The sequence below is a fragment of the Leptidea sinapis genome, chromosome 20 (genome assembly GCF_905404315.1).
Source record: "Leptidea sinapis chromosome 20, ilLepSina1.1, whole genome shotgun sequence".
Taxonomy (NCBI): Eukaryota; Metazoa; Arthropoda; class Insecta; order Lepidoptera; family Pieridae; genus Leptidea; species Leptidea sinapis.
Window position 1 is genome coordinate 12058229 of NC_066284.1, and position 26091 is coordinate 12084319.

Sequence of the window (26091 nt, forward strand, 5' to 3'; positions counted from 1 at the left end):
TTTCTAAAGAATTATAATTTAATTAATCCCTGAAGTGAGGGATATCACTTTAGAAATAACAAATTGTTCAAAATATATCAAGGAAGAAATGAAGACTTGTCGCGTGATACAGTTAAAGTGCAAGGTATACCCACAGGATCAGGTTTATATAGGTGCACGTGAGGCAGTAGGAATGTGGAGCCCAGGTCCCGTTCAGCCATTGTGTTTTCCTAAATCAGGACAGTGGTTAGTTTAATTTAAAAAAATCATAATATCAGTGCATATAATATGTAGTCTGAAATATTAAACACATTTGTGAATAGGGATAGATACATCTACAGGCTGAATTTTTCATTTCATTACTTCTCAGAAAATAATAGTAGATATAATTTTTATTGTTCAAAATATTGTACACAAAATAAATTTAAGCCATCCTTATGAAACTTAAGTGTTTATATGAGGAATAGCAAGTTCGCTTATTCTAAACTTAAAATATTTAATAATTATTATTCTAAAGTATCAAAGTAAAAAAGAAGAAATATATAAAAAAAAATATTAAACCTGAAATAAATAGCAAAGCGGGGACAAAGCAAAAAAATAAAAGAGTAAAATTATATAGTTGTGTTATTTTTTAGGGGAATATTTATTTTTTCAAAAAACCATTGATGCAATTTTAATTTGTCTTTTGGTAAAAAATTAAACTAAGTACTTTTCACTATTCTTCATTGTTTCGGATTTGGCCATCTATACGCACTTGAAAATTTCATCCTGGTGTTTGACTAGTTTTGATTATAGATTATTATTTTATGGCAAAAATTGACGAGACGACCGAGACGTTCTGACAACCTCATTGTTAGTGATAAGCTCAACTATTACGGATACGTTGCCGTTCAGGATTCTTGAAAAAGTCCGAAAGACAATGCAAATGATTGCAATAATATTGATTAAATTATTTGAGTAAAATACTGGCCGAATTTTTTTTGATGCAGATAAAACAGTAAAAAACTCAATGTAATAAATTTAAAAGCTAGCGACAGGTGTGTATTTGTCATAGTCATATCATGACTTAATAAATATAATGACTTGTCGAAAGACTTCTTCTTTTCCAAAATTTAAAACTAAATAAAAAAGCACTGTCAAACCCAATACTTTCATATCTTAGAATATAACGTGTTTTCATTATTGTATAAAGTCACCGTTTTATATTTATTTTCGAATTACTGTTCTTATGTAAGTCAACTTTAGTTGTATCTGAGTAATTCTTAACTTATAACCTGAGTTAAGAACAGTCAAACACCCTATAAATAATTAATAAAATGAATGTAATTTTTAGAGATTAACCAAAAAGTAGGGCGCTCTACAGCGTTGATTCAAAACCTATTTCTGACCCACCATACATATTACAAACATAAATATCCTCCTTAGTATTAGTGTTTTCCTAAAATTCGGTTTTCAAGGAACTTTCTCATACACACTACTAAACTATACATATACAAGTGAATTTTTAAGAGAGCGTGATTGGCCAAATACGGAACTAACAACATTTTACGTTTGCCGCATGTCATTTCAACCCAGAACTTGATTAGTAGCGATACTATCGAATGATATAATTATACCGGCAGTTTTTTTTAAATGAACAGGTTTTATTAATCTTTAAAAAAAATGCAGATTTTTAATTTTTATAAATCGCGCCCGAGACTCTCTTTCGCTATTACTCATACTTTAGGTTTTGGCCATCCACGCCCACTTGAAAAGATCACCTGTATATATTATAATCTTCCTAAAGAACATTGGTACTTTCATAAATAACCTATATCGAAATGGCTAGTAACGCTCCTGTGATAACTCCGGTGTCGAAAGATTTGTGGGCGGCATTTATCAAATTTCATAAAAAATATTTCTCCAATTACAAAAAAAATAGAATAGATTATCTACGCCATTCTCCAAGATTCAATAGTAAAATGAAGAGATTACGAATTTCAAAATGGCATCAATCCTTTCATACAAAGTTTTATTATTTTAGCCTGACGAATGCTAATTATCGTCAACTTAATAATTGACATAGATAACTATGTCATAGATTCAAAGCTAAGTGAAGCTAACACATAAAATTTGCGATAAGCAGTCCCGATGACAGTATGTTTGGTCCAATTTGCCATTCATATTTCAATTACTCAGAAAAAGTAAACTATATTGTAGAGCGTAAGTAATGACATATAACGATTTATCTACAATTACCTGGTGCGTGAGTCTTGTGGAGGAAGCTGCTCTACCAGTGCTGGCTGGTAATGTGCCACCAACAGATCTAGCTTCTGATAGAGTTCTGAAATTAAAAGAGATAATTACTTCATTAATATTATTACTATCTTTGACAACCCATATGCCCAGAGGCTAGGGCTAACCCTGCTTGCTAAAATCCCACAATGCTAAGACCTATAATATTTAACGGAGTGTGCTTTGCTATTGAACTACTGTTCCTATATCTCGTTTTATATAAAAACTCTTATTTTGTTATTTTACTGTTGACGTGGACTTATAAGCTTTTCCTTTGTGCTCACATACATAATAGAAAATTGTTTTTAATAAAATGGTATTATTTGCGATAGATAGGCGATGATAGATTACTTACAATTCTCCAATCCTCCGTTCTGCGTCAGTCCATTCAGATATATTGTCGTCTTGGCTAAAACATAAAAAGTATAACTTATTAAACGAAAATAAAATAGAAGAAAATTAAACAATAGCCTTTGTATCTAAATGTTATCAATAAAAATAAATATTTTGTGTTAATTCCGATGAGGATTTTAGTCTCCAAGCAGAATGCACCACTCAGATTCACTCTTCATGTGTCTACAGCTAGTCTTAACTAAACTTATCGGAATTAACACTACATACATTTGGCCCCAACCAATATGCCTTCACTGTTCCCAACATTCAAATAATTATGGGTTCCGAAAAATAACGCCTAATTCATTAATATCTTTTTACCAAATGCATTTTAATGGAAATTCTTATACATTTTTATAAATTTATTTCTTTAATTCCAAATGTAATTTTATATGTATATTCCGATTACTTAAAAATTTTGTGACATCCAAAAAGCGTTATACCCTTTCCTGGAACACTCCTCTCTATATTTATCATTCAACCTGTAAATTCTATTTAGTATTATTGATCGCTAGACCATTGTTCTAAACAGTAATTACCACATTAGTCCAAATATGTGATGAAAAGCTTTTGTTGAGAAGGGTCTAACATTTTTTCCTTACATGACGATTTCTATAAATTAACTAGAACAGTAGCGTAACTCAGCGGTCTCCTTGAAATTTATACCCACGTCTGGGCGGAGCGCTAGGGTTGGTACATACAATAAGATTGACGACGCGGACGGCGCAACGCAACTTATTTAACTCGGACAGCGACCAATCGCGTTGGCGTATTGCGTGGTACTCAATAGTTTTATCATCTCAAGATTGCTTAGCGGGCGTGTAAATCGTGTTTATGTGTGCGTGCGTCGATTCGGACGCTCTAGTATGAAGTTAAAGCACTCTTCTATTACTGTATTGTGGCATGGACCACGGTCTCTTGTCTCTGATGTCATCTGATGACATGCTATCTAATTTATCTGATAAAAGTATAAGTAACAAGTACCTGTATGTTTTCCTCAAAGTATCAAAATGGGATTGTCCATCTATGTCTGTTTTGTTCACAGAAGAAGCATCGTCCCTGTCTTCTTTAGCGTTTTCCTCGGGACGAACTGTTGTCGATACTTTAAATCCAGCTGATATTAGAGCACCTTGAGAATAATAATTAAATTAAAAATATTATACTTAAATACCAAAATAAATATTTAAGATATAAATACGTGAAAAATTATAGCTATGTTCAGTTCTCCGTATTGGAAACGTCTGCATGAGAAACAATGTTTTTGGCACATTGCAGCACCCCGTTTAACGTGTACTTTTGCAACATTAGGAGATTCCAAACATGACATGTAATAATCTTAAGAATAGATTAACAACATCGCTAACAAAAAATTGTTTTTATTCAATAAATGACTATTTAAATTTAACGAAAATTGACATATAAAATTTGACATGAATATTACTATTTTATTAGAATTATAATTGTATTGCTTAGTTTATAATACTTAATGGTTAGGTTCAATTTCGTGTAAAATAAAAGTTTATACTACATATATTTGCATGCCTTGTAGGTAGAATAAGAGAAACATAATCTAAATAAAATAAGACCGATTGTAAAACTGACCTTATTCGAATGCAAATAAAGATTATTATTATTATTAATGTATTATAGCATGTTATCGGTATAAGCGAGAACAATGTATGTATGTTTGTATTAGAGGTATATATTCATATATATATATATATATGAATTTAAGCTTCATACTAAGGAAATTTAAATAGAGAAAGCGTCTCATAACATTCAGAAATATATAGACGCTAATAATTGATGGATTCTGTGAAATCTGTAAAGGAAGGATAAAACTTGAACATGGTCTCTTGATAGTCTCTTGAACCGATGGCATCAAAATAGATTTCCATGAGCGTACAAATTGTAACTAAATGAATAAAGTAATTGTATTTCATTTCATTTATTTCACTATTGTGAACAAATGATGCGGCACAATTGGCAGGAATAGGATGTGACCGGAATGGATTCTGTGGTATGACTAATATAATATAGTCAGCGTCAAGACTTTTTTTACTGCTTTTAGCGTAAGTAGCTCATTAAATTCGTATTATGCCGAACTGTGTTAAATAATCTTCAAAGAGAGATTCGTCGTTAAAGCTCCTTGACATTAGTTGTCTACAGAAAAAATAATATTCTTATAACGACTATTAGAATACGAAATAAATGTACCTTGTTTATTATGCCTGTCCTTGTTTGCACTGTATGAAGATTCTAGACTGTGTTTTCTCCTCATCTGAAAATAACACAATTCACAATGAAATGAGGGTGGAAGTTAAAGATATTACTGGAAGATTAGATTAAGTTGAAAATGTTATTATGTATGAGTTAAAGTATTTATTGAGGTACCGAGCTGCCTTGACTTATATAGCCCTTTCTGTTAGACTTAGTCCACAGCGAACGAAATATAAAGATCGTAACCGATGTTATGACTGGTAAAGCGGCTTTAGTACAGTTCAGCCCTGTTTCAATGCGACTATTGTGATAACCACTGTTAACTATAGCTCACTGCTAAGATTGATTCTTTTCACGAATCTTTTTATATCTTTTGCAGTGACCTGACGTATGTCAAGGGGTTAGAGAATTGGTTTTCAGAAAAGGATGCTACGTTTACGCATTCAGTTACCTGTTACACATTCAGAGAGAATGTATAACAGGTTTCATCTCAATCATCATCAGAATCTCTACGCTCTGTAATCTCTGAGGCCTAGGATTAATAGGTGTTTGTTAAACAGAAGTGCTTCGTTAGTGTCATGGTTAGAATGCATAAGTTTTCCCTACTTAGCCTTACTGCCTCATGCGCAGCCTTTTTGTAGCTTTTCACGTTAAGTAAGTGGTTTAATATAATTTTTAATCATCATCAACATTTCAGCCGGCAGACGTCCATTGCTGGAAAAAGGCCTCTCCCAAAGATCGCCATGACGATCGGTCCTGTGCCTCAACCAAATCTATTCTGGCCATGTCGACCAGATCATCAGTCCATCTTGTGGAGGGCCATCTCTGCGTCTTCCGGTACGTGGTCGCCATTTGAGGACTTTACTACACCAACGGCTATCTGTCCGTCGAGCTATGTGCCCTGCCCACTGCCACTTCAGTTTCGCAACCATCTGGGCTATGTCAGTGACTTTAGTTCTCCTCATTTCTGATTCGATCTCGCAGGGAAACCCCGAGCACAGCCCTCTCCATTGCCCTCTTGAGTGACCATGAGTTTCATACTAAGGCCCATAGTTAACGACCATATCTGCGTTCCATATGACATCAAAGGCAATACACACTGGTTAAAAACATTCGTCTTTCTTGAATAGGTATTGAATTTGAAAATGAAAGTGCAAACATCTCTGTTTACAACAGGAAGTACATACAAAATGTTCAGGTGATGATTGATGTAAATAGGTTTGTTTTTATGTTAAATCTCACCTCTTCGGTAGTGTTAGTTGCTCCCGACTCCAGATAGCTGATCAGCTTTGCTTCATTGCAAGCTTCTAGACTCTTCTTTCTTGCTAAATTGTCGCGACTAAAAACAAAATAAAACAAAAGTGAAAACTTTTTTAGGTGCACTGAACACATTGTTTTGTGAGTAATGAACGGGATCAAGTTGCCACGCCTGGCCAAGTAACGAAGTATCGTGTAAAGTCAACTCGGGTCGGCTAAGGAAGCGCGACTTCATAAACAAACAAAAAGCGTCGTATTTCGTATTATTATTACAAAGATAATTTATACGTTTCAGCTTCCTTGTGTGTTGTTTTCAGGACGACACGATATGGATAACCTTTCGAAAAGGCTGGCAACGCTCCTGTGTTTTCTCTGGTGTTGCAAGAGAATGTAGGCGACGGTCATCATTGAACATCACGTGAATTGTACGCTCGTTTGTCCCTCTCTTCCATAAACAAATGAAAATCGGAAAACGGTTGTCATAATAGACCTGCTGTTCCCTTAATGTGTTCTTCCTATCGCATAGTCTGTTTATCTCTTTTACTTATGCTATCAATGTTTTTTTCCTATTCCAAAATAATACAACTATATTCATATAATCATATAACATCTTATGTACCAATATGAGCTCAATAACGGAGCCGCTCAGAAATTTAGTTTTATTCCATTAGCCGTGTACTGACTGTGCGAGCAGCCGCGGGAGTCAAATCCTCAGTCAATTGAGCTATAGAGCTAGAATATAGCTTTCCGAACGTAAGGTCACATGCAAAACTGGCTATATAAGCCGCGTTAGGCACGTGCAGTGTCTGTTCGACATCACGTTAGGATGAGAGCAGGGGTGTGCATATCATATAGGCAATTAGGCAGCGCCTACCTCGTTATGAACCTAAATAAATATAGCACTAGTGTTTAAGTTATGTTAAGTTACGGTAAGCAATATTTGCATTTTCCAAAGCTCAACTACGACTAGTTAGATCCACAGTGACTACATTGCTAGAAAACCAATGCATGCCACTGGCTGAGAGCTCGATGCTGGCTCAGCCTGACTGTGGCTCGGCCATGGCGCGCGCGGCTTTCTTATGCAAAAAATCTATAGAACGAGGCGGCGTCCCGCGGCAAACGTCCGAGGCTTTCTTGCGAGTCTGCTCGCACAATCAGTACCCAGCTATTAACGTACAATAAATAGCTAGACCCACAATCGCCTATTGAAAGAACGTCAAATATGTCAAAGCAGCGTTGCATATACGGACACATCAACTCATTCAGATAACAAACATTGAAACATTCATTCAAATTAACATCTCGTTCATTGGCTAAATGTTCAAAGTCTATTTTATACGCTCATAAGAAGTTCTTTGATTACGGTGCGAAATGTGCGAAAGAGACATAATTTTGTTATAAGGGACACTTACCTAAAATACGGCACTCCGTCCATTTTAAGGATGGATATGCTTTTATTTGGAAAGTTTTTCAATGAACACTTTCTCATTGCGGGGCGTTGTATTTAAAGCGCGGTCGAAACCCAACTGAATGAGAACTCTGCCTAATAGACGCGTAGGAAGAGTTTTGCTTCAGACAATTTTTGAGCGTGATTGTGAGTCTAGTTTGTTGTACGTCAAACGCTTACTCTCATATTTTATAATAAAACAAACGTTACCTGTCTGAGTGTAAGGGGTGAAGCCTCGCGCGGGGTATAAGCACTGCGGGCGCGGGGGGAGGTGGCGGTGAGTGCGCCGGGGGGTCCGATATGACGCACTTTTTGCTGTTCGATGCACGCGGTCGCTGCAACTGTAAAATTTTATTATAGGCGTGACGCGTGGTATACTACAATATTTTAATTTGTAGCTTAGTTAATCAAAAAGATTTTTATGTATATACCTTGATAATGCAAAACATGGTGGTCTCATAATTATATATAGTAATTACTATCAACGAACCATTTAGTCACAAATGTTGAGCGGTGTTAACACACAAGCAAGCAAACCCCACTAAAGTGTTGTCTTGCTTTCGCTATGCCTCAAATAATAATAAAATACCTTGGCAGGGATGTAAGGCAGGGAAGCATTCTGTACACTGCACGTTTCACCCGCTTCTCCCCTTTCTGCTATAAGCGCTCGTCTATCAGCTCGCTGCTTTGGCATATTACCCTGTAACGTAAAGATCAATTTATATTGTTTATCAAAATCAGTTACGGTAGGTACCATACATTCGCATTTCTTTTCAAATCATCGCTGATCAGCTTGTCTCTTTAGCGTTGCGTTGAGATGTGGGTTCTCTCTGTATCTTCGACCGCATTTATCACGGGGAGTGCTCAGAGGAGTTGTAAGGCTTGATACCAACAGCTGAATTCCACCAGACATAACGTCAAAATGCGAAACACCACCCTCATCATGTTGATGTCTAGCATTCCATGACCGTGCGGTTTTCAAGAAATTTCGTGCCTTGTACAGCTACTTTGAGGAATCAATTACGGGCTGCTGTTCTCCAAAACCGATACGACTTAGGGATCTTCAAGAAAAGAGCATACTCCCCACGTCTCCCCACATATCCCACGTTAAAGGCCGTCAACGCAACTCTGGACCCCTGGTTTTGCGTACATCCATGGGCGGCTGCCTCATCACTCCCCATCACGTGAACCTCTTATATACAAAATCTTGATGTATCATCGTCAGAGGTTTTCTTCTGTCTCATGCTTTGCTTGTCTATGCTCCAGCTAGTATATTCTTATATTACAAGCTAACGAAATTCTTACTAAAGAAAAGAACTGCTTGTTACGGCAATATGACAAAATATAAAAACTATGGCTGCTACCCCCTCCTAGAAAATGCAGGAAGGCTCACAAACCGTAAAGTATAATAATAATATTACAAACATAGCACATTAATAAACAAAAACAAAGTTGTTTCTATTAGCGGGCGAATTTTATAAGATTGTAGTATCAATGGTTGAATCTATATTCGCATTTTCCTTAAATAAATAAATAAATTCGTTTGTCCCTAACATAATACGCCCTGCTCATTGTCATTTAACTAAATTATTCATATCTTTCATCATTCAAGATTACCTGGTGCAAGCTCGGCATTCCCTGCATACATCCAATGACAAATGTCTGCGTATGAGGGTCTTGCTCCTTGCAGCACCTTCTAGAAGCATATATCGTGACCACCGCTAACACCAGCAACCCACTCACTGATATGGTTATCAGGACAGCTGAAAAAAACAAGGTTGATGCAAGATATCATCCCCACGTAGACATAATAGTTTTTTAAATTACCGTTTTTTTTTAGTTTTAATATTGAATGAGTTTGAGGTTTAGCGAATTAATCTGTGGTAATTTATACGTCCTGCCCATTACAATGCAGTGCCACTCAGGTTATTGAAAAACCCAAAAATTCTGAGCGGCACTACTACTACGCTCGCCACCTTGTGACGTAAGATGTCAAGTCCTATTTGCCCATTAATTTCACTAGCTACGGCGCCCTTCAGGCCCAAACACAATAATACTTACACATTACTGCTTCACGGCAGAAATAGGCGCCGTTATGGTACCCATAATCAAGCCGGCATCCGGTGCAAAGGAGCCTCCCACTGGTAAACTCCCTTCCCCACGTGGAGGTACTCCCAGCTTATCACAGACATAAATCTAATAATAAATAATAGGTCTAAATTTTTAATCAGAACACAAAGTTCTGATTAAAAATTTAGACCCGGGTTCACTTTGACAATCAATACGAATCTAAAGACACCTTTCAAGCTAATCCATCGAGCGGTATAAATACATACAAACATACATACTTTCGAAAAATAAAACCCTCTTTCTGGTGCAGTCTGGTGAAAAGCATTTCGTTTTGAGCTATTCTAACTTACCTTTGAGGTTTACTTGACAAGTCTTCCCAGCGTACCATTTGAAACACTCGCATATTATAGTACTTTCCCTGTTGAAACACGTGCCGTGGTAGTTACAAGTACCGCAGCCCACGGCTTCCGCTGAAAGTTACGATTAATTGGTTACGTGCTGACAGTGCAATTATTGTATCATAATAACGGAAATAGAGTTGTTACGCCAATATTTAAATTGCTAATATTTCGATTAATTATTCATCTACGCTTACTGTTATATCACGATTTAAATAAATTTATATTTCAATGTTTTACTGTTTTTTTTTGTAATATAAGAAAAATCAATATTTAGATATTAGATAATTTATACGTATAAATGATCTTAGTTCATAATACGATTATTGTTTAATGGTGCTATGTCTTTGTAGGCTTTACATATTAATATACCTATTTTACTACCTTTTCGATTAAATATGATTAATTACTAATTTCTAATCAAAGCCAAGCGCAAATGCTCATGCAATGGCCATTCCCCACAAAATAAATGGCTCACCATTGCCAACGAAGTATCTCTTCAAAAAAAAACAGCCGACTTCAAAAAATCTAACAATAAGTATAAACGTAGGCAATTATTCTATTATTTTTTAATGCATATCATATGTATTGATGTGGAATAGTTTTTTTTAAGTCGGTTGTTTTTTGTAATTTATTTTTTATTTTTAGTGAATCTGAAGCACACTCACTAATAATTTGTCTTAATAATATGTGTCTCCTCCTTTTTTCAAGTCGGTTAAAAATAAGCAGCATTTTTAAGGCAAGACACTCGATACTTACATGAACATATTCTGCCGGGGTATAAAGTATTCACACTTAGATCTGCAAAACCTTCCAAGCAACTGCAGGTGTAGGTGCCACGGAGGTTGAAACATCTAGCGTGTTCGGAACAGTCGTGGAAATGTCCGCTTATACATTCGTCGAAATCTGGAAAGAAACATAGACTAAAGTTGAAATCTATAGAGACTTATCTAAGTCTAAGAGTTGAGTCAAAGTCCGTATTTATTAACATCGCACTTAAGTCCATCATAACGACGACTTAGGAACCATTCAGACTATAATACGAACAAAAAGGAGATCAACAAATCCTTCCGTGATCACAACAATTCCTATTCAACGTTGTAAAATTCCTGTATAGTAAATAATTAACAACACTGTCTGTTGCCACTCATTCTGTCACGCATCTAAAAATGCGTTCCCTTTCTCATGCAGAATAAGTTAACAAGTCTGCATTTTGCATAAATCATTCATAGATTTCAACTTATTTCAACAAAACTAATAATCAAATGCTTTGAATACTTTAATAACTTAGTAAACTTTCTAATATTAAAGTTTGTTAAATACCCCTTTGGTCTGTCTTATCTTAAGCTCAGCATAATTTCATCTGTCAAATGACTATAAAAACGAAATCAAAGATTATGCTAAGCTTACACTCAGGTGAGTAAATCTTAAAGTCTGAGTACTCTCTATAGATCTCAGCCATAGACTTATAGATTTAGGGTATATTTGCGTATAGACGACCTGACACCCAATCCTTTCCTATCTTGCTGTATCTGCGTTATAGATCTCTAGATTCTAGAACCCATTCTAGGGGCGGTTTGTCTAGCGGTTGGATTTCTATTATATTCAAGGATTCGTTTCATTCTTGTTTATTTATCTATGTTTAAATACAGTATTTTATTTTCACAATTATAACACCAGGAACTTATTTAAACTTTTAATGCCTAATCTCGGCTTAGTCGAGTTAGTAAGACTTTTTTGGGGCGATATACATCGCTTTACCAACAAGATCCCAGAAAATGTTCAAAACAAATGAATTGTGGAATTGTAAAGAATTGTTAAAAAAGCGTTTGTGTGGTAAATGTTACTATAACATTGACTTTCTTAATAATTGGGACAAGTTTTTGTTTATGTTTGTTCCTGGTGTTAACTTTATCATTGTCACAGATTCTAGCAATAAAATAGCAATTCGTGCTTATGAACATATATATTGAGAAGCAACAGTCAATGTTTAACATTTATTTCTTTAAATTTTTCTCTTAATGATTATTTAGGACCTAAATTATAAAAAGCACGAATAGCCCTCTTCTGCAGCACAAATATGGTATTAATATGGGCTGCACAGCCCCATAACAACATAAGGACATAATACAATGAAAATTACTAAAGTAAAGTAAAGGGAGTTTAATCAAAACTCCCGAGCAAGGGGGCAAATCTTCAAAAACTATTTCGGCAATAACAATATTCTATTAATCTATTATTATTTTACATTGTACCCAGGCTACATACCGCTAACATTGAGTCTGTTAAGCAAGTCTGCCGCTGCATGAACTTCCGTTCCACCGAGACTGTAGTTGTTGTTTCGAAGATATTTCTCGATCACTTCTTTAAGTCTATATTCATGAGCGTTATCGGACAGCTGGAAATAAAATTTATTATTATTTTTATGGAAGAGGAAGACTAACTAGTATACGGGCCACTTGGCATTAAGTGATCACAACCGCCGAAATTATCTTGCAACATCAGAGGAATAACAGAAGCATCACCGGCCTTAAAGGAAGGTGTACGCGCCTTTTTTGAAGGTAAACATGTCGTATCGTCCCGGAAATGCCACACAAAGAAGCTCCTTTCACAGCTTGGTTGACGTGGAATAAAGTTCCTTGAAAACCGCACTGTGGAGGAATGCCGCCATACATACAGATGGTGGGGATGATATTCTCAATTGTGGCATGTCGTGCGACCTGTCAAAAGTTTTGAGACTTGATAGAATACTTTTTAAATTTAACTTTGTCAAGGAATACGATGGTGCAAAACATTCCGCAGTCTATGTTAAAGTCATCGTTACGAAACTTGAGTTAAACCTTAACTATTACAGCTTATATGATGCTACCCAGCGTAAGATAGACATATTGAAAGGCAGATTTGGATATTATATATTCGGAGTTTTAACATAGAATTCATATTTGCTATACTGAAGAGTTAGGATGTCAAATTGAAGAGAAGAAGAAGTGATAAAGGTCAGCATATGCTTACCTGTTATCATTGTTGTTAATTGCTGATGATGATTTGACAAATTAATCCAAATAAAAATTTAAATTGTTAAATTTAATTAAACTAAACGAAAGTTTTCTAACATACCTGAACATAAAAATCGTTAATAACACCATTGTATCTCTCGCCATTCTTTTCCATCATTTGTACTGGATGGAAGCCAGTTATGTGAACACCATGGAAAACGTCTCTTAAATCAGACTGCATAACCATTCTATTGATACCTTCGTGTGTAGCAATAGCAAGATTGTGATATTCCTTCGTAGAGTTATCTCCCAAGGCAGGATGGAATTTCAAAGGCTTAGTTCCATGAGATTTGAGAGCTAAGCTCACAGAATAAGTGTATGTAGCTGGAAAAACCATATTATATAAAAGTTTAATGTTCGTTCCAAATCGCGTATCTGCTAAAGGTTTTGATTATATTCATATAAGAGTATGTTTTTATTACTCTATAAATATAACAATCTATAGTTCATATGTTCAAAATCGCAAGTCTCCCACAGTTATTTACCTACCGATTGTTTTGAAATTTTGATTTTATTTTAACATGTTTTAAACATTGTATAATTACATATGAGCACATTTTTATTATGAAGTAGTGAATATTCTATATAAAAACAAACTACAGTGGCACACAGCAGCAGATAGATTAGAGTATTGCGCAAATCCCGTTATGTGATAATGATATTTAAAATTATAGATAGGTTACGTAGACAACATTCGGTGATTTAAAATGATACACTAACGCACACATGAATAATTTAACATTTCAATGGAACACTACATTACGATTACACGTCAAAGAAGGATAGTAAATGCAATTATTGCCAGCGAAAAAGAGATAACTCTGATTTGCTAATTGCTTCGTATTTGTATAGAAAAAATACAGTTAATTCATCAGATATGACTTTTTTACCGTACATCGTGATATACGCCTAAATTACGATTCATTTAGGAGTTCATGTAGTAAAAGTAATAAAGTAGTAAAACTGCATTGAAATTAGGTAGATAATATGACATTGATTTTATAAAAAAAAAATTATAATATATAGCCACTTTTGTACCATTTCTGTACCGGCTATGATCGGCTTGGCGGCGATCGGCGTTGTCATGGCGACATATTAATTTTGTTAGATAAATAATGAAATCAAATAAAATTTTATAATTCATGATTTTTTAACTGTGGCATGTAATTCTATGATTTTTTTTTTTACTTTCGTAATTAGTGCATCTTCCAATAACACAAGACGGCATTTTAATGTTGTACCTATATCAAATTGTAAGCAATTCTGTCAACAACAAACGCGTGTGTACCGTTTTTATTTTTATATTTATTATATTAACTCGGTAGGAAATCTTTTATCAATAGAAAAATTATAGGAATACTAAAAAATACATACGTTTACAAGGTCTGTCTGGGAACATACGCGCGAAACCAGGTCTACAAACACATTTCATTACTCCATCAATTCGTTGGCAACGTTCGTTTCTTGAAGCTTTGCAATCTGGTTGACATTCTTTACCATAACCAGCACCTATTTGTAACGAATAAAAATGTCATTATAAAAAAAGATGAAATTGTTATTGAGAATATTGTGGTTTCTTACCCGTTGGATGTCCGACGTTCGTAGTCTCCAAATAAGGAGTACCTGCTAGTAATATTTCACCGAATAAGACTTGTGCAACTCCATTATTATTCACTTGCTCATTTCTAGTTATTCCATCGTCAAAGTCATTGGTTTCTATTTCAGCATTAATTGGAGGTGGTTTTCCTCCATTTTGAGATTTATTCATTACTACGAAGAAGGTGTCGTTATCTTTCTCTTCTTCAACGTCTATTTTCTGAATATTTTCAGTTGGATCTGTGTCTGTTATAATAAAGTTATCTCTCTCTTCAGATGACATAGAAATATCATCAAGACTTACTTTCGTCGATGTTATTTCTTGAACAGAGGTTGCTTCTACTTGTGGTATAGGAACATGTTTCGTGACCGTTTCTACTATTGTTGTTGGTTGTACCTGAGTGTAAACTTCTGTGACTACATCCACAACTGTTGATGTGTGGGTATTAGTTAAAACCAGTGTCTGAGTTACAGCCCCTTCAGATTGGCTAACGAGACTTGTCTTTGTGTGAGTAACCGTTAGTGTGTGAGTTAGATTTACGTATCCGATACTTGATATGGTCTTGGGCGGTTCCGATAGAGTTTTAGTAAGAGTAACGACTGTTGTTTTAAATTCTGTTTTGGTAGGTATTATTTCGTCGGATATCTTGACTTCATTGCCTGCGTGATGAACAGATTGTGTTTTTAAGGTTTCTTGATCCTTACTAATAGTGAGTGTTGAAGTTATGGTTTTTTCAATAACAGCTGTTATATCAGGTGAAGTTGTGTGCACATCGTATTCATTAAGGATTTCGGTGGGTCTAATAAAATCATCTTCATACAAAGTTTCTGAACTTTCTATTATATCCAATGATTCTATAGTGGGCAAGGGAGTAGATAAAGGTTGAGTCTTCTCATAAACTGAAGAGTGTTGAGTTGAATACAAAATTTCTGGACGTGGTAAAGTTCTTGTTGGCTTTATAATATGACTGATTGTTTGTTGCGGGGTTTTGTATTCACTTGTTTTTAAATCGCTATTTCGAATAGGATATGGTTTTCTGGTCCTGTTTTTGTTATTCATTGATATAACTCTATTTTGAGTTACCGTATCTTCTATGTTTATATCACTATTTCCTGGTTTGATCACGACAACAGCATTTCTTGCGGTAGTTATATCTGTTTCTGTTTTTTCTAAACTACTATCACTTTCTTGGCCGTAAGATATGTCTTCATCAGAATATGAGTTTTCATTTAATGTATCTGATAAGTTAAGGTCCAGCTGCGGTTTTGCGGAAGTTATTATATAATTTTGTTCAGATATCGGATCAAAGTTAAATTTAGAAGAAAAATCAACTCCAGATGATGTTAACCATCCTGAGGATATAGGGGTAGGGAAAATCACTTTAGAAATTGAGGAGGCTGGCAAAGTTGGCCGAACAATATCAATACTGGTTAATATTTTTGTTGGTAGTTCCCTTGGTGGTGGTAATAATAAGGAGGATGGTTGGTCTCGATTATATTGTGGTCTCTTTACTTTGTTTGCAAGGTCATAAGTCGGTCTGTAAGTTGACACTTCATCTTTAATGGTTGGTTTTTTTAGGATGACTGGTCTTTGCGGTAAAGTTCTTGGTGGTATGTTTCGATAAGGAGGTGGATTGCGCACCGGTATTGCAGGTCTTGTAGGTTGCGCCGGTTTTGATTGGTATCTGCTACCTGAAAAATCTAGTGGCGGTGGACTCATACCCATTATGAGCTCATTATTTTGTACAGGCCTCTTCTTATAATCAGTTTTTAGTGAAGGTGGTGCTAAATCTGTAGTTTCACTAAGAGTTTTGTTTTTATTTACATTTGTAGCAACAGTGAATGGTGGTGATACTGAGTTTTGAGGTATATCCAGAATCAAAGGTTTTTTATCTTTGATATGCTTAACAGAAGTAATGATATTATTTGAATCATTGTTAAAACTAGATCTATTTTGAATAGTGTCTATATTGTCGAATCTTATGTTTGAAATATTCAATCTATGTGTTGTTACATCAGTGACATTCTTTCTCACCTCTTCGCCAGTATTTAATTCAAAACTGTCCTCATACGAAGCATTTGTACCATTTTCCATCATGTGATTAATTTGCCAATGTGGTTGTTGAAGTTGATGATCCAGAGGTATAGAACTGCTTACTGTGAAAGGCCTAGGTTTCATATAAGGATTTCGATTGAAAATAGGTTTCATGCTGTTGGAATGGAATGTTGTTTTGTTAGAGCTTCCAAAAGGTTTTTCAGTCTGCGTATCCAAATTAAAATCTTTAGAACTTAATTTTTGATCATCAATTGGCTTTTTGGAAATATTTTTATTGCTTGACATATTATGATTGTTACTGGATGAAGCAACTATCGGTATTTTCATTGACTCTGAACTAATTTCTCCCTCTGATTCCCTTTCATTTTCTTCATAAGAGTCATCACCATCAAAAACTTCATCAGAATTTTCATAAACGAACTTATTTTCTGGTGTTTTTCTTGTTGTATATCTTTCATTATACCCCATGGTGTTGTTATTCCTATTATTTTCTTGAAATTTGTATAAATTAGCCTGATTCTGAAGATGTATATTTTCTACTTGGCTGAGAGATTGTTTGGGTTTTGAAAAAGGTTGGCCAATATTAAATTTATTATTCATGTGTACTAGATCCGTAGGTGGAATTCCCACACCTGACATTTTCTTACTGAAGTGTGGTAAGTTATTATCCTTATTCAAATCAAACGTTACAGGTATTACTTTTCTTGTAGTTGTCTCTACGTTGTTAATATTTTTTAAATTTCCATCATTGAGGATACTAGCGTACCAACCATGTGAGTTGGTTGTAGTTAATGTTGATTTTTCTGGACTTTTTTGAATACTAGATAACTTATTTTCCCCTTGTTTATTCAGATTAGAGGTGCTGTGTAAAGAGTGTTCTCGTATCATCGGGAAATTGGCATGACTATTAGTTATTGATGAGATATCCTGCACAGCTGTTGAATACTTATCAATTTTACCTTCATTTTCTCTATGAGTCTGACCATATTGTATTATTTCATCATTATTACCATTGTATATAAGATTTGGGTCAGGCTTACCATGAAATGCGACCGTTTCATACTTTTTTGGGTCATCTTCTACTCTTATTGCGAAGTTTGTGCCGATAGGAATATTTGCATTTAGCTGACCATTTTGTTCTGACGTACTTATGGGAACTGAAATACTTGTTCCCATTATGTGTCCTGAATTAGCATTATTTTTCATTCCAGTGGCGGTATTTACGGTGACTGCATAAAGTTCGTTATTATGTTCATTTATTGCAAGTGAATTATTTATACCTGTATTTTGCGAGGTCAGAACGGAAAACGAATTTTTATTCAACGGTTTCATTGGGTTAACATTTGCTGGAACATGAATATTATATACTGGAGTTGGTGGATGATTTGGCATCTGTGATGCAAAATAAATTTCAGATGTAACTCTTGGGGGTGATTGCTGAGGAACAGGATGTTGGACTGATAGAAAAACATTCAAATCTTTGACCGGTTTAGTTTGTACAATTGGTCGTTGGTTATATTGCTTAACTTTGTTGTGATAATTATCTTGGTTATATTGTTGCTTCGGTGGAGGTGGTGGCACTGCCAAATAATTTTCATATTCTTTATCAATAATATTTTTGCTATCCTTAGATTTAGGATACTTTTTACTATCCTTGTATTTTTCAAAATCACCTTTAAATTGATCGGGGTTATAAACAGTTATATCCGGTCCAACGCGAACATGTGTTTCTTGATTGCTTGTTGGAGGAGGGATGTAACTGGGCTTACTTATTTTGTGTTCAGACCATTTTGAATTAGAGTCATAATTAATATTTTTATTATAATGTGTTGGCTTATCTTTAGGTGAATTAGGACCTGGTACATTCAATAATTGACCTTTATTTGGTGACACACTATGTACGTTTGTCATTTGTGGTGCATCAATACTAAAACTTCCAAAATAACCGGGCTCAGAATATGGCAAAGGATCGTCAACATAATCTCCTGTTTTATGAGGTTCTGAAGATCCTGCAAAAATTAAGGCTGTAGAACTTCCGTGTGGTATCAACACATTAGCCACACTAGATGGTTGAATATTCACCAATAAAGGTGAGCCGATTGGATCTTCTGAGTCAGAAAACTGTATATTTGCAGAATCTATTTTGATATTCACTACCTCCGAAGAACTAGGACTGCTATCTGAAGTATCAATTGTAACATCATCCTTTTTATTGTAGAGACCAGTTGATACATCTGCTTGATGTTTTAATGGTATTTCTTGTTTTGATGATACAGATGATATTGACGGAACATAATCCAAAAATACAGGTTTACTACGATCGTAAATAACAGCCTTATTTTTCATTTTATTTTCTTGTCCTGACTCTACTGGCCTAGTATTATGTTGTGGATGGCCAAATGATACAGAAGACCCTGAATATCTATTAGGAGCTCTGTGTGGTATTTGTTTTGTTTTTGGAGGTTCAGGTGGTCTTAAATCATAGGAATCATCATCGCTAGCACTAGACTTCTTAAATGGCGGTTCCTTTTCACTTACAATATATTGTTCACTATCAGCCATGAAGCTGTCAAGTGGTGGATGTATGGGATTATGCAATTTAATACCACTTGCAGCAAGTGTCAAAGGTCCACCTACCGCTGGCTTACCAACGATTACGTCAGAATTTGCACGTATTATTTCACCAGGACTTATTGGTATGCCACCATTCACAAGAGGACTTTCGTGCACCATGCTTGATGGCATCAAATTAGCTTTCTTATATTTGTAATCAAACGCCCATGGAAAATTCTGACTTATTGATATATTTGAAAATGGGGTTTGTGATTCAGATGTTTCCATTTCGTCCACGGGAATATATATTGGAAAGTTGTCATGCTTTGATTCAATGTCGCTATCAACGCGCTTATGGGCATTATAAGGGATCACTTTCGTGGCTGGTTTTGATGTCGTAGTGGTTGTATTATTGATCTCTTGACGCTTCATAAAACTACCTGTCATCTTCTCAAAAACAGGTGCCAACTGGGACAAACCTTTAATACCTAAAGAACCTAGCTTTATTAGTTCCGCCACAACTAACTTATTTTTATTAACTTTTTGGGGTTTTTCTTGTTTTATTTTTTCCGAAGTTTTATTGTTGACCAGTTTATTATTTTTTATTCGTGTTGGTGCTTGTTCATTGGTCAGTAAGTCATTTAAATCTAATGAATTTTTATCATCTGGGTAATCATTAACTACTTCTGTGTATTTTTCTACTATTTTGTCTGTTGGTGTCTTTGAACTTGTTTCGTAATCATACGGATGATACTGAGTTTTTAATTGTAATGACTCTTTCTCTGTTGTTTTAAAATCACTTATACTAACATCTTGTTTTGTTGTTTTTATGATTTGCTCGTTGGTTTGGACTTTATTGGTATGCTTACTTTTAAGTTCATCAGTTTTTGTATTGCTGCACGAGCACGAAGAGACGCATGGAAAATGGCTTACCTCAGATGGTTGTATCAAATCAAATCCATTACCATCATGAATATTATGGTCTATCCGTTTCTCAACTTTTGGTAAATTGCTAAAGTATGCTGTTTGAGATGCCGTTGGTTGAATAGTTTTGAATTCCATATATTTAGTCTGAAAATTGAAAATATAAATTATTGCATATATTAAAATAAAAACTTATAAGATCTAGGAGGTAGTTAAATTGGAACATCACATTTTAATTGGAGGGTACTGTTCGTCCAGGTATGTGTTCTGTGTCATGCAAAATATTAAGGAAAGCTCTCTGGTCTTTGCACCATGGCATTTTCATTTCTGGGAACATGGCTAGGGTTATCAAAATACTGGTAAATTTTGTGAGGTATCATAAGGTTTATTCAGCAGGTGTGGGGTAATTACACACTCTTACTTTCGTTGGTTTCAGTTCTGTAAGGATGTCTGTTGCATACAGGTTCGTTAATGATTCTGTCGTGACGACTGACACAATAGTCTCAAATGTTGATATCGCACTTCTTTTATTTTGCACAACAGTTGTTAAGTAAGTGTATGTTGTCATACATGTCTTAATTATATAGTTGTGTTGCATAAATTGATGTATTGGCACAAATGCTGGCGCTGTTTGTTCACTTATAACAGTAGCTACAGCTGATGATATGAGCGACCTGTTTGGTGGTATGCTGCTGTACCGAAGTGCCTTTGGAGTGCTGCTAATTCTTAGCATGCGCTGAGAAATATATGAAAGATGATAATTAAATTTATAAAAATAGGCTAACGTATGTATGAGTAATCTTATAAATAAAACTTATCCGATTGTGGTGAATTTTTTTTTCAATTAGTTTTTGGGTTGCTGAGACTTAAGATCTTATGTCTTGAGGTGACGAGCGCAATCCTGGTGACGCTTAAAACTTTGGGTTTTTCAAGAATACTGAATGGAACTGTATTGTAATGGGCAGGGCATATTAATTACAATATTGGACGTATTCACAGCCCGATAATGTGTAACTAATTATATTTGACAATGTGTGCCTTAGCTGGTGGTTTAATATTCAAAATACTAAAGTGCTAATGTGAAGCGAAAAGCTGACTGTTTACGACTTGTCAACCAAAATCGGTCACGGTAGTAATATATTCGTATTCCTTTTCTATCTTGTATCTCCATGAGACGATGATGTTCTTCTCTCTCGCATGCTTTGTTTGTCTTAACGCTAGTATATTGTAAGTCTACGATAAATTCAAATTCAAATATTTTTATTCAAAATAGGATGTGACATGACTTATTGAAAGTCAAAAAACAACAATTATATATATATTTAACAATATGTTATGTTTTTAAAGTGATAACCCTCACTTCTAGACTCTCGCTCTAACTAACTGAGCTGACCGTTCTGGTGAACGATGCGGGATAGCACCGGCATGGAACGCCGCGCCGGAGGTCGTGGGTTCGAATCCCGCATCGTTCATAAAATTTTGTTTTTCAAATTTTATTTGTGAATTATATACTTACTAATAATATATGAATCGAAACAACGGAGTACAAATGTATTTTGTATGGACACACTGGTATTAAATATTTTATTTAGAAAAGCATATTATACAGTAAATTTGTATTTAGTAATAGCTTTGTAAGTGATAACAATGTTAATTCAACTAAATATTGTGGCCAATAATAACCCTTTTTCAATGCCATCTTAACATACATATGTATTACCGCTACCTATTCGATTTTGGAATTCATATGTACGTTTTTCAGCGCTCTTTTTTTATTGGAGAGGAGAACGAAGATACGGGTCACTTGAGGTAAGTGATCATCGCAGCCAACACTCACTTCTAACACCAGAGGAATAAAATGAATTCGATAACCGAAAACACATTGGTACGTAACGGGCGAGCATCAAACCGGATGCTCAGTGGTGAGAGTCAACGGTTCAATTTATCGCGCCACCGACACTCTTTTAGATCGGGCATGCACTTCTAAAAGACGAGTCTGGTATTACAAGAGAATATGGACTGCGGTGATTACCTCTATAATATCTATAATCGCGATAAACTCGTTTGAACTCATCTTCTATAAAACACTATTGAAAAAAATTACCAGTGGGAGGCTCCTTTGCACATGCCTGCTAGGTTATGGGTACCTTTTTCTACCGCGAAGCGGTAATGTGTAGGCATTATTGTGTTTCGGTCTGAAGGGCGCCATAGCTACTGAAATTACTAGGCACATGAGACAACATCTTATGCCTCAAGGTGACGTGCGCACTCGTGCGCCACTCAGAATTTTTGGATTTTTGAAGAATACTGAGTGGCACTGCATTGTAATGGGCAGCAATGGCAAATCAATTACCATCAGCTGAACGACCTGCTCGTCTTGTCCCTTATTTTCATAAAAATATATATATATATATATATGTCTGGGAATTCCACATCATCCATACAAACTTTGATTCAAGTATACAATTCTTAATAAAAGTTTTGTTAATAATTATTTAAAACTTGTTACCTCTTCTTCTCTTCCCCTTGAGCTCTTATCCCTCACCAAAACTTCCACACCGTTATTCATGATTCGTGTGGCCAGATTTCTTAACTTTCTCTCGTCGTCATCTGCTGGTCTTTGGGATAAATCTGTGTCTCTTCCGGGTCGCCATGGTGTGTTATCATATACAATAGCATTTGTGTTAAATGCTGAAAATTTTAACATTCTAATAAGCAACAATTACTAATACAAAACGAATTATAAAACAATCAAATTATGAACATTATAGTCAAATTACGAAGCAGTGTGTGATTATAAGTTTATGTGCTTCATTTTTTTTGTTCAATATCTATTCTTTTGGAAGTACTGTAGATATTTTTGTCTATCTGTGGATCATTGTGCAATAACTAGTAAATAACTATTGGTAAAACATATTCTTGACTTCTAATGTATATCTAATAAGGAAAAATCGTAAAAAAAATACATTAATATGTCCTTGCCTCAAGCGGGAATCGAACCCACTTTTTTAGCCAATAAATTCTAATAATATCTGATTAAACAACCAATTACTTAAATTTAATGTATTCCACTGAGATAGGGCAAAACCCCGGGGTTGACGAGAGAGCCTTAGAATAGCCTACTTCTTTTATTTTATGGGTCAGTTAACTAGAGCTGGCACGTTCGTAGTACTCACACTATCGCAATTATAGTATACAGCGTGTGTAAAAATCGTTTTTATGTTAAATGAAGAAATTTTTTTTTATTAATTTGATCAAATATATTTATTGTTTATTTTATTACGGCCGTAGGTTTTTTTTATGGAATAGGAGGACAAACGAGTATACGGGTCACCTGTTGTTAAGTGATCACCGCCGCCCACAATCTCTTGCAAAACCAGAGGAATCACAGGAGCGTTGCCGGCCTTTACGGAAGGTATACGAGCTTTTTTAGAAGGTACCCATGTCGTATCGTCCCGGAAACACCGCACAAGGAAGCTCATTCCACAGCTTTGTAGTACGTGGAAGAAAGCTCCTTGAAAACCGCACTGTGGAGGACCGCCACACATCCAGATGGTGAGGATGATATCCTAACTTGTGGCGTGTCGTGCGAAGGTGAAATTCGGCGGCAGGAATCAGGTTAAACAGCTCTTCGGAACACTCCCCGTGATAAATGCGGTAGAAGACACACAATGAAGCGACGTCTCTACGCAACGTCAAGTGATCGAGCCGTTCACACGTTCCGTAGTTGTACTAGAAGTAAAACCTTATGAGTAATTTCTGGATCTATTGAACCGATTAATTATATTTAGGTATACCTTGTCCTACGAATAATTTTACTTTTGACATAAGCTCAATGGCGCACACAAGTAATAGAACAGTAGCGTAACTCAGCGGTTTCCTTTTTATACCGGGAGCTCTACCGGTTTTAGAATTTAACCCACACAGCCACCAGTCACCGCTGCGTACGAAGTTACACTTAATAGTTTTGTTTCGCCAACATTGCTTAGCGGTCGTGTGAATCGTGTGTATGTGTGAGTGTGTCGATTCGGGCGCTCTAGTATGATGTATAAGTACTGTTCTATTACTGAATTATGCCTATGATGTTCCATAATAATTACACTCGACAAAAGAAAAACTTCATGGACATTTTTTTTTTCATTAGTAAAGAGACTTGCTAATTGGCCCCGTTACTAATTATCGATCGATATTTATTAAATCCATGCATTATTTAGACTATTCAAAAACTTTTTTCCTTGACAAGCCTATGTAACAAATAAAAACTAAGCTATTTTTTAATTTTGATATAAATATATTATGATAACCAATCACAAAACCTCGTTGTATAAAGTTATATTGCATAATATGGAAAATAAACCATTAAAGTTTTCTTAACGAATGCCATTTTCACGCCAGCGTAAGTTTAAATATACAAAATTTTTTTTAGAAATCCTCACAAATTACGTTAATTCTTTGACTGTCGATTGTTAAGAAATCGAATGGGTAAAACGGAAGCAAGCAAAACAAATGGTTGGACGGATTATACGTCACTGCGTTGGTAGATATTAAAAAAATTCAATACACAAATATACTGCTCGTACCAGCTTTAGTTAACTAACATAATATTAACTGTGCAGTGCAGAATTATAAAGCAATTACACTGATTGGTGAATGCTTATCCACATATAACGTCAGTGGTACAAATGTAAACTTATAGCGCACAATTAGAAGTATTAACAAACAATGCATGCTTTAAAATTCTAATTACAAAAGTGACTACAGCTACAATTGTAATACAAGCCACTAACTACATCTTAAGAGCAAAGTTAGCACTTATATTTCAATAACAGGAATCTCAAGATAAAAGAATCACACTTTATTTAACAACCACACACATAAGTCGAATAAGTCTAAGAAACTGGGAACAAAACTTTTTTTAATTAAAGAAAAAAAAAAGATTACTGAGCATAAAAAAATTTAGGCAGAGAATGCGGTTAAAATAGTCACTTTGATTTGTAAAATGATTGGTAAATTGTTATCAATTAATAAGTCACTATATCAGCTACAGTAAAGCACGGTTAAGGAGTCTGCACACTAAACCTCATCATACTATTAACAATCTCAAATACACATCATACGCCCTCAACATTCATTTATAATTAGTTTTATCAAACAACCAGATAGCTGCGAATCTAACAGCGGGATCTTAGGCTTATGTAGTAAGTTTTCAAGGGTAAAGGGCTCCTTCACAGGTGTTGGTAGTGAAATATATATTAAAATACCAGACACTATACTTAGACTTATTATATGTTAGGTAGTAGACATCAGCTAAATTTTATCCCAAATTTTAAAGATAATTAATTAAATATTTTTTTTACATTTTTCTACAATGTGTCTTTACTGAGCAATTCTGTATAGTTCAAATAAAGTTAGATTTTGTCAAAACAAAGAATAATATTAATGGAAAATTTATAGAATAGTCTTTAAATTACTCAAATAAACAATTAATTTAATGAAATTGATATTCCTATTTTACTCTTTGTATAAAATAAACTCTTGAGATTCCTGAACATAACTACACTATATACATTTCGATAAAAAATCTTATATTAGAAAATTTGACTTTCAAAGCGGTAATTTTGATCATCAATCATTTCTTTTATTAGAAAAGTTATTTGAAAAACCACTTTGAATGTCAACCACTTAGAAAACAGAGATGTGTATCAAAATTTTTCATACTATGTGTTCTTTTCTATACTTAAAATGTTCATGTAAATAGCATATAGAATAATATAAAATAGAAATATAAATATTCAAATTACGTACCTACTCTTGATTATACTAGGAAGCTCTTTTTCCATCACGTCCTGAATAAAGTTGTACCATATT

At 34.9% G+C, this 26091-nt stretch overlaps 1 protein-coding gene across 2 annotated transcripts in view; it reads right to left on the reverse strand.

Moving 5' to 3' along the window:
- The window catches only part of LOC126970075 (uncharacterized), a 106191-nt gene that overhangs the window by 2030 nt on the left and 78070 nt on the right, over nucleotides 1–26091 (reverse strand). For both annotated transcript variants that reach the window (XM_050815744.1, XM_050815745.1), the window contains 16 exons: nucleotides 22733–22914; nucleotides 14676–20370; nucleotides 14469–14603; nucleotides 13156–13418; nucleotides 12307–12436; nucleotides 10798–10944; nucleotides 9991–10110; nucleotides 9188–9333; nucleotides 8160–8270; nucleotides 7781–7911; nucleotides 6109–6205; nucleotides 4864–4927; nucleotides 3631–3775; nucleotides 2609–2662; nucleotides 2218–2302; nucleotides 135–209 (listed from right to left, as the gene is read on the reverse strand). In XM_050815744.1, the coding sequence (XP_050671701.1) occupies nucleotides 135–209; nucleotides 2218–2302; nucleotides 2609–2662; nucleotides 3631–3775; nucleotides 4864–4927; nucleotides 6109–6205; nucleotides 7781–7911; nucleotides 8160–8270; nucleotides 9188–9333; nucleotides 9991–10110; nucleotides 10798–10944; nucleotides 12307–12436; nucleotides 13156–13418; nucleotides 14469–14603; nucleotides 14676–20370; nucleotides 22733–22914 (7580 nt within the window). The remainder of the gene's footprint in view (nucleotides 1–134; nucleotides 210–2217; nucleotides 2303–2608; nucleotides 2663–3630; nucleotides 3776–4863; nucleotides 4928–6108; nucleotides 6206–7780; nucleotides 7912–8159; nucleotides 8271–9187; nucleotides 9334–9990; nucleotides 10111–10797; nucleotides 10945–12306; nucleotides 12437–13155; nucleotides 13419–14468; nucleotides 14604–14675; nucleotides 20371–22732; nucleotides 22915–26091) is intronic.